This window comes from Lontra canadensis, unplaced genomic scaffold (assembly GCF_010015895.1).
Source record: "Lontra canadensis isolate GAN:19392208 unplaced genomic scaffold, GSC_riverotter_1.0 scaffold136, whole genome shotgun sequence".
Classification (NCBI taxonomy): domain Eukaryota; kingdom Metazoa; phylum Chordata; class Mammalia; order Carnivora; family Mustelidae; genus Lontra; species Lontra canadensis.
In genome coordinates, this window is record NW_022631130.1 from 3,087,973 (window position 1) to 3,097,688 (window position 9,716).

Below are 9,716 nucleotides of genomic sequence, written 5' to 3' on the forward strand. Positions count from 1 at the left end.
GTGAGCATAATTATCCACAAGAAAATTATAACTTAAACTCCAGGAACATCAGATAAAAACCAGTGAATCTAGAAGAAAGGAATAAGGGACAAGAAAAAAAAATAGTTAACAAAGAAACTGGTAAGCATGTGTATATAAATAAAACTAGTTTAGCAGAATTTCACTTTCCATAAGGATAGGACTTGCCATTTACTGAACATGTCAAGAATGGACAAATACATTAAACAAAAGTGTATAGGACCCTGACATGAACAACAGTGATCATGAGGAGATGGGAAACCAGTGAGGTGAGCCCTATAATTGTCCCAGCTTACTGCACACTAAGAGCTCCAGGCCATGGAACAGGGAGGGCAATTGAGGCAGAGCCCACCAGATCCAGTGCATTCAGGGAACAGAGCTGAGAGTCCTAGGAGGTGACCAGAGTTCAGGATAGTACCAAAGAGGAGAGAGCCCCATGGACAGAGAGAGCTCTATAGATCTGCAGAGGATCCCCAAAGGAATTCAGTTGAGTACTGGTCAGTGCATACATGTGAGGACCCACCTGAGGCTAGGCAAGTTCCACCTCAGAGGATTAGAAAGGATGAAAACCAGTGCTCACCCAGGGCTAGGCATCATGCCTTTTCCCACAAAGATCTGATCTCAGGATTCACAGGGCACTAGGTGAAGCACACAGAAGGTCTTACCTTGGTAAGATGGGTTATGAACGTTAGAGTGAGAGCAACTCTGGTCCCACCTAGCAAACATTAAAAGTAAGACCCAGAAAGGTCAAGACATTTTAAGTAACTTAATCATATCCCAAAACAAAGCTCAAGAATATTTATAAGACAAAGAAAATATAGCGATCAAAAAGTAAAATTCATCACATATGGCATCCAGCCAAATCAGCAGACATGCAGATAAGCAGGTAAAAAACAACCCAATACAAGGAATTAATCAATGAATTAAACAGACTCAGAACCAAAACAGGTGTTAAAATTAGTAGACATAACATTAAATCAATTATCAAGGAGCTCCTGGGTGGCTCGGTTGGTTGTGTGACTCTTGATTTTGGCTCAGGTCATAAACTCAGAGTCATCCACACTGGATATGGGGTCTGCTTAAGATTTACTCTCTTCATCAAGATAAAAAAGCTTCTGCAAAGCACAGGAAACAGCCAACACAGCTAAAATGCAACCTACAGTATGGGAGAAGATAATTGCAAATGACATATCAGATAAAGGTCTAGTGTCCAAAATCTATAAAGAACTTATCAAATTCAACACCCAGAAAACAAATAATCCAGTCAAGAATTAGAAGACATGAGCAGACATTTCTCCAAAGAAGACATACAAATGGCCAACCGACACATGAAAAAATACTCCACATCCCTTGACATTAGGAAAATACAAATCAAAACCACAAAGAAATATCACCACATACTAGTCAGAATTTCTAAAATTAACAACTCAGGAAATAATAGATGTTGGCAAGGATATGGAGAAAGGGGAACCCTCTTCCACTGTTGGTGGGAATGCAAGCTCATACAGCCACTCTAGAAAACACTATGGAAGTTCCTCAAGATGTTGAAAATAGAGCTACCCTATGACCCAGCAATTGCACTACTAGGTATTTACCCCAAAGATATAACTATAGTGATCTGCTGGGACACATGCACTCCAATGTTTATAGCAGCAATGTCCACAATAGTCAAATAGTGGAAAGAGCCAATAGATAAAGAAGGTGTGATATAAATACAATGGAGTATTACTCAGCCATCAGAAAGAATGAATACTTACCATTTACATTGATGTGGGTGGAACTGGAGGGTATTATGCTGAACAAAATAAGTCAACTGGAGAAAGTCAGTTATCATATGGTTTCACGCATATGTATAATACAAGAAACAGAGCAGAGGAGCATAGGGAAAGGGAGGGAAAACTCTCATCAGAGAGAGAGAAAAAATATCAGAGTCTCTTCACTATAGGAAACAAACTGAGGATTGCTGGAGGGGAGATGGGTAGGGAGGAGGGGTATTAAGGAGGGCATGTGATGGGATGAGCACTGTGTTGTAAGCAACTGATAAATTATTGAACACTACATCTGAAATGCATGATGTACTATATGTTGTCCAACTGAATTTAAATTTAAAACAAAGATTCTCCTCTCCCTCTGCCCCCCCCACTCTCTCTCTCTCAAAAAAAAAAAAATCAATCATTAAAACCCTATTCTATATTATTATAAAGGCTAGGTGTAGACATGAAGATTTTTTTTTAAAAAGAATGAAATAAAACTCTCTGAGAAAACCACAATGTACAAGATGAAAAATACCTTAGAGAAGCAAATACTTAGAGACATACCAAAAACAACTCTCCAAAACCACACACACACACACACACACACACACACACACACACGAATCAAGAAGAAGAAAGAAAAGAAAATGACATCATAATTATAACACCCAATTCCAATGTGCAATGGTTTTCCCCCCATACCACCAGAAAACTCCCCGACACCAGCTGGGTATCCTTTAATTCAACTCATTTCTGACACTATCTACCTGGAGACACCAGATTCCACAGGTTAAGGGCTAAATCCTTCAAAAACTACCCCCTACCATCAGATACTAATTACAAGTCCAGGAAATCACCTGTGCTTCAGATTGACTGACTGCATGTTATACATTCCCTTCTTGGGTTCAATTAATTTGCTAGGGGAGCTCACAGAACTCAGAGAAACATTGTACTGACCAGATTACCAATTTGTTGTAAAAGGATATAACTCAGGAACAGCCCGTTGGAAGAGATGCATTGGGCATGAGGAAAGGGTGCAGAGCTTCCAAGATCCTCAGGGGGAACCACTCTTCCCATATCTCATGTTCACCAACCCAAAAACTCTAGGAACCCTATCCTTCTGGGATTTTATGAAGGCTTCATTATAGACATGACTGATTAAATCATTAGCCATTAGTGATTGAGCTTAATCTTCAGCTCTTCTCTCCTCCCCTGAGGCCAGGGTGAGGGCTCATACTGAAAAGTTCCAACTCTCTATTCACAGGGCTGGCTCTCCTGGCAACAAGCCCCCATCCTTAGGTGCTTTCAGAGTCACATAATTAACATAACAAAAGACAATTTATTGCTCACATCACTTAGGAAATTCTGAGGGTTTCAGGAGCTCTGTGCCAGAAATTGGTGAAGACCAAATATATACTTCTTATTATAAATCACAATATCACAGGAAATATTTTAAGCAACCTAACATACAGTAAATAATTGGAGTGCTGGATTAAGAGGATACTGCAAAAGGGAAGGGGGATCTGAAATATTTGAATTAATAATGGCAGAAATTTTTGCAAATTTGGCAAAAACTACAATGACAGAAAGTAAAAACCCACAAATCCAGGAAGTTCAATAAATCCCAAGCATAAGAAACAGGAAGAGAACTGCATCAAGACACAACATAAACAAATTGCTGTCTAGTATATGGAGAAACTGGACCTCTTATACATTGCTAGTGGGTGTGTAAAACAGTACAGCCATTCTGGAAACTAATTCAGCAGTTTCTTTGAAACTGAATATTCACTTTCTATATGGCCCAGCAACCGCACTTTTGAGGACATTTATCCTAGAGTAGTTAAAATGTATGTTCACAAAATAACGTATACACGAATGTTCTTAGTAGCTTTATTGTAGTATTCAAAAACTGAAACGACCCAAATGTTCTTGAACAGGTTAAGCAAACTGGGATATACATACCATGGAATACTGCTCAGGAATAAAAAGAAACAAATTATCAATACACACAACAGCATGGATGGATCTCAAGGTAATTATGCTAAGTGGGAGAAAAAGATGCTAACAAATGGTCACACACTATATGAACTATTTATATAACATTCTTGCAATGACAAAATTACAGAGATTAAGAACAGATGAGTGACTGCCAAGGGTTGTGGTGAAAGAAAAGTAAGTATGATTATAAAATGGTAATATCAGAAATCAAAAGAAAACTGGAATAACTACATTACAATCATACAAAGTGGATTGCAGAAGATAAATAATACCAGGAATAAAGGTTATTACATAATGACAAAGGGGTCAATTCATCAAGAGTACGTAACAATCCTAAATGTTTATGCACCTAATAAGAGAGTTTTAAAATACAAGATGCCAAGACTGATAGAACTCCCAGAGTAATAGACAGTTCCACCAATCTAGTCAGTGTTTTAATACCCTGCTCTGAATAACTGATAGAAGATGTCAACAGGAAATCAGTAAGAGGGGCGCCTGGGTGCCTCAGCCATTAAGCATCTGCCTTTGGCTCAGGTCATGATCCATGGGTCCTGGGGTCAAACCCTACATCGGGTTCCCTGTTCAGCAGGAAGCCTGCTTCTGCCTCTCCCACTTCCCTGCTTGTGCTCCCTCTCTCACTGTGTCCCTCTCTGTCAAATAAGTAAATAAAGTCTTTAAAAAAAAAAAAAGAAAATCAGTAAGAATAGAGATTTGAACCAATAACTTAACCTGACTTAAATGATATTTATATAACACTCCACCCAACAAAATCAAAATTCATACAGAACATTTAAGATAAGCCATATTCTGCAACATAAAACAAATACAAATAAATAAATAAATAAATAAAACAAATTAAAAAAATAAATTTAAAAGGATTGAAGTGATTTGTGTTCTCTGTCCATCATGAATCAATACACAAAAATCAAATTGATTTATATCTACTAGCAACAAAAAAATTGTAAATTGACATTTTTAAAATATCATTTTCTTTTTTTAAAAAGATGTTATTTATTTATTTGACAGAGATACAGTGGCAGAGGGAACACAAGCAGGGGGAGTGGGAGAGGGAGAAGAAGGCTTTCCACCAAGCAGGGAGCCCAATGTGGGACTCAGTCCCAGGACTCTGGGATCATGACCTGAGCCGAAAGCAGACACTTTACAACTGAGCCACCCAGGTGCCCTTAAATACCATTTTCAATAATATCAAAAATCAATTAAACACTTATGGAGAAACCAACCTCACAAAAGCTGTACAAGATCTGTACTCTGTAAACAACAAAATCTGATGAGAAAACTTAAAGGTCTAAATAAATTGAGAGATGTAGTTTGTTCATGGGTCAGAAAACTCAATACTGTTAAGATGTCAGTTCCCCCTGAATTCCTCTATAGATTCAACTAACTTCCAATCAAAATCTCTGTGGGTTCTTTGTAGAAATTGACAAAGTTCTTCTAAAATCTATATAGAATCCACAGGACCTAGAACAGGTATAAAACAATATAGGGGAATAAAAACAAAGCCAGAGGACTGACACTACCTAATTTCAAGATTATAATTTATAACCTATGATAATCAGGGTAGTATTCTACTGGCATAAGGATAGACAAATAGATAAATAGAATGAAATAAAAAGTCCAGAAATAGATGGACATACATATGAACAACTGATTTTTTTGTAATGTGCTGCCTTTTATTTTTTATTTTTTAATTTAAATTCCAGTATAGTTAACATATAGTGTTATATTAATTTCAGGTGCATATTATAGCAATTCAACAGTTCCCATATATTATTCAGGGTTCTTCAAAATAAGTGCGTTTTATATATTTTGGATACTAACCCTTTATCAGATATTTCATTTGCAAATATCTTCTTCCATTTCTGTAGGTTGCCTTTTGGGGTTTTTTTTAAAGACTTTATTTGTTTATTTGACAGAGAAAGTATGCTCAAGCAGGGAGAGCTGCAGAAGGAGAGGAAGAAGCAGGAACCCCACCAAGCAGGGAGCTGAACTCAAACACTAGGCTCCAAAACAGAACCCTGGTATCAAAACCTGAGCTGAAGCCTGAGCCAACCAGGTGCCCTGGCTTTAGTTTTGTTAGTGGTTTCCTTCACTGTGTGAATGATTTTTATTTCACTATGGTCCCAATAGTTTATTTTTGCTTTTGTTTCCCTTGCCTCAAGAGCCATATCTAGAAAAAGGTTGCTACAGCATATGTCAAAGAGGTTACTGATTATGTTCTTCTTTAGGATTTTATGGTTCCAGGTCTTTCATCCATTTTGAATTAATTTTTTGTATGGCATAAGAAAGTGATCAAGCTTTATTCCTTTGCATGTTGCTGTCCAATTTTCCCAACACCATTTGCTGAAGTGACTGTCCTTTTCCCATTGGATATTCTTTCCCACTTTGTTGAACATTAGTTAAACATATAATTGTGGGTTTGTTTATGGGTTTTCTTTTTTTTTTTTTTTTTTTTTTTCCAGGAGATGGTGAGTTTTATTGTCTTGTCTGGATAGAGGTTTGATTTGCTCTCGAATGTTCCAGGGTGGAGAGACTAGGAGAAAGCACAGGATGCAGAGGTCTATTCGGTGTAATCGTCTCCCTCGTTCTCATCTTCGCCATCAACAGAGAGAGCAGCATACTTGCTTGCAGAACTGAACTTGGAAGCTGGATTTTCTTCAGGTTTCTTTGGCTCAGGTGCAGATCGGGAGTCTTGATCCTTTTTGCCATCTTTCCTATCTGACTCCTTCCAGTGGTCCTTGTTCCCTCCGTCTCCTGGGCCACGGCTGGAGTTCCCACTTTGGCCTTTTGGGACACTCACCCCATCTACTTTGTTTTCATCTGCTCTCCTTGCTGGTCCTTCCTCAGGTGGTTGAGCTGGAACTACTTTCCCCCCACCACTGGTAGGGGATGGCTGCTCTGTGTCTGAGCTCTGCGATCGAGCAGGAGGGTTGGAACTTCGCTTCACCCAAGCATTCTCCTTTGGCGGAGGGGCTGGCATTACCTTCAGAGGCTGTTCAGATTTGGGAGGCTTGGAAGTTGGAGAGTGACAGTCTTCCTCCTTACTGGGTGCTTCATTTTCTAGAGACTTTTCACTCTCTCTCCTTCGTGCATTTCTGCCAGATGTGGCCGAGGTCCCAGTCTGTGATGACTCACTTCCTGTCCTGGACCGTTCTCGTTCCTGAGTCTCTTCACTTCGCCAGCTTGGGTGTCTCTCTCGGGGCCGACGGTCTAGTTTTGGCTCATCCAGCTGGCGCTGCAGCTTCTCCTGCTCCTTCTGCAGCCGCTCTTCTACTTCTCGCTCTCTAGCAGCTGTGTCAACAGGCTTTGCCCCTCCAAAGATAGAGGCCGCTCGACTGGACTGGGAGGTGCTAGCAGAGGAATCATCTTCCTTAGGTGTACTCCGAGGCTTTAGATTCAGTTTGGGTCTTTGGGGGGGACCTCTATCATCACGCCTATAGTCATCCCGAGAGTAATCATCTCTGGAGCTCCATGACCGATCGTCTCGTCTATCGTATCGGTCTTCATAGCGGTCCCCGCCTCCTCTGTAGTCGTCATCCCTACGGTACCCACTACCAAATGCTCTTCTGCCACTGCCTATCCTGGAATCATAGCCTCTGTCGTAGTCTCTGCTGCCTCGGTCATCATAGCGATCCCGGCCCCCATATCGATCCATATCTCGGCGTGGGCCATCACGATACCCATCCCGATACCCATCGGGGTATCGATCTGAATCATAACGATCTCGATACTTGTCTCCAAAGCTATCATCACCTCTCCTCGGTGGGTAGTCATCGAAGCTGTCTGTGGCAGGTCGCGCCCTCCAGTCTGTATCTGTTTTGTCAGAATCCCGATTTCTATCTCGGCCAAAAGAACGATCATCCCTGTCTTTATCCTGTGCTTGATCAGCAACGTCCACTCGAATTCTCCTGTTACCTAGAGACTCTTCGTTGAGGCTCAGGGCACTGAGCAAAGAATCCAGGTCCTCAAACTCAGCATAACCAAAACCTTTCAACCTCTCTGGATTGCTGGGTTCACGAGGTAAACGCACTGCACTGATATTTAATCCTCTAAAGAATTCCTTAATGGATTCTTCTGTCACATCATAGGGCAGGTTCCCTAGAAAAGCCGTATAGGGTGGCGATTTTGGAAGACGGCTCCGGTCGATATTGGGTTCCCGAGCAGCCCGTGGAGCATTGGGCAGGATAGAACGGTCAATTGGAGGTGCCCTATACACGTCGTCATCATTACTGTGCCAAGTGGTTGAAACATCTCCTTCCAGGTCATCTGTTTCATCAGCCCAGCTGACTGGTTTGGGGACATAGGTGCTTCCTCCCCCAGTCCCTCCATCCTCAGCCAGAAAGTCTGTTAGGGAGATAGTTTTCCCCTTCTTATTCTTCTTTTTTGCTGAGGCCGCCATGTTGGGAGAGGGAGAGAGAACGCCTGTTTATGGGTTTTCTAAAGTATATAAAGAACTTATAAAACTCAACACTCAAAAAAAAAAAAATCCAATTTAAAAAGGGCTGAAGACACGAATAGACATTTCTCCACAGAAGACATCCAGATGGCCAACTGACACATGAAAAGATGCTCAAAATCATTCATCATCAGGGAAATGCAAGTCAAACCTACCATTAGATATCACCTCACACCTGTGAGACTAGCTAAAATCAAAACACAAGATACAACAGGTGTTGGCAAGGATGTGGAGAAAAAGGAGCACTCCCACACTGTTGGTGGGGATGCAAACCTGTGTAGCCACTATGGAAATTAGTATGGAGATTCCTCAAAAAGTTAAAAATAGAATTACCCTATGATCCATCAATTGCACTACTGGGTATTTACCCAAAGAATACAAAAATACTGATTAAAAGGGAGACATGCACCTCAATTTTTACAGCAGCGTTATTTGCAATAATGGAAATTATGGAAGCAGCTAAAGTGTCCATTGATAGATGAATGGATAAAGAAGACATGGTTTGTACATACAGTAGAATATTAACCATCCATAAAAAAGAATGAGATGTTGCCATTTACAACAACAAAGATGGAGCTAGAGAGTATAATGCTAAGTGAAATAAGTCAGAGAAAGATAAATACCATACGATTTCCCTTATGGAAATTAGGAAACAAAAGGGGAAAAGAGAGAGAGTGAGAAATCAAGAAACATATTTTTTATTTATGTATTTTTTAATCTATAATGTATTATTTGCCCCCAGGGGTATAGGTCTGTGAATCATCATGTTTCATATTTCAAAGCACTCACCATACCATATACCCTTCCCAATGTCCATAACCCAGCTACCCTATCCCAACCCCCAGCAACCCTCAGTCTGTTTCATGAAATTAAGAGTCTCTTATGGTTTGTCTCCCTCCCAATCCCATCTTGTTTCGTTTTTTCCCTCCCTATGCCCTGCAACCCCCAACCCTCCCTCTCAAATTCCTCATATCAGAGAGATCATACATATGATAATTGTCTTTCTCAGATCGACTTATTTCACTTAGCATGATACCCTCTAGTTCCATCCATGTTGTTGCAAATAGCAAGATTTCATTTCTTTCGATGGCTGCATAGTATCCCATTGTGTATATATACCACATCTTCTTTATCCATTCATCTGTTGATGGAAATCTAGTTTTTTTCCATAGTTGACTTTTGTGGACATTGCTGCTATAAACATTTGGTGCTCGTGCCCCTTTGGATCACTACATTTGTATCTTTAGGGTAAATACTCAGTAGTGAGATTGCTGGGTCATAGGGTAGATCTATTTTCAACTTTTTGAGGAACCTCCATGCTGTTTTCCAGAGTGGTTGCACCAGCTTCACAGTCCCACCAACAGTGTAGGAGGGTTCCCCTTTCTTGACATCCTTGCCAACATCTGTCATTTCCTGACTTGTTAATTTTAGCCATTCTGACTGGTGTGAGGTGGTATCTCACTGTGATTTTG

At 40.3% G+C, this 9,716-nt stretch overlaps 1 protein-coding gene across 1 annotated transcript; it reads right to left on the reverse strand.

The window, feature by feature from the left end:
- Positions 1-6,223: 6,223 nt before the first annotated feature.
- On the reverse strand, positions 6,224-8,204 carry LOC116858392 (eukaryotic translation initiation factor 4B-like). Its single transcript, XM_032843156.1, has one exon. The coding sequence runs from the start codon at positions 8,185-8,187 to the stop codon at positions 6,349-6,351; it is 1,839 nt and encodes a 612-aa protein (XP_032699047.1). The 5' UTR covers positions 8,188-8,204; the 3' UTR covers positions 6,224-6,348.
- Positions 8,205-9,716: the final 1,512 nt, after the last annotated feature.

Bases quoted from the DNA above. Each gene is read 5' to 3' on its own strand.
- LOC116858392 (XM_032843156.1), bottom strand. From the start codon at position 8,187: ATGGCGGCCTCAGCAAAAAAGAAGAATAAGAAGGGGAAAACTATCTCC.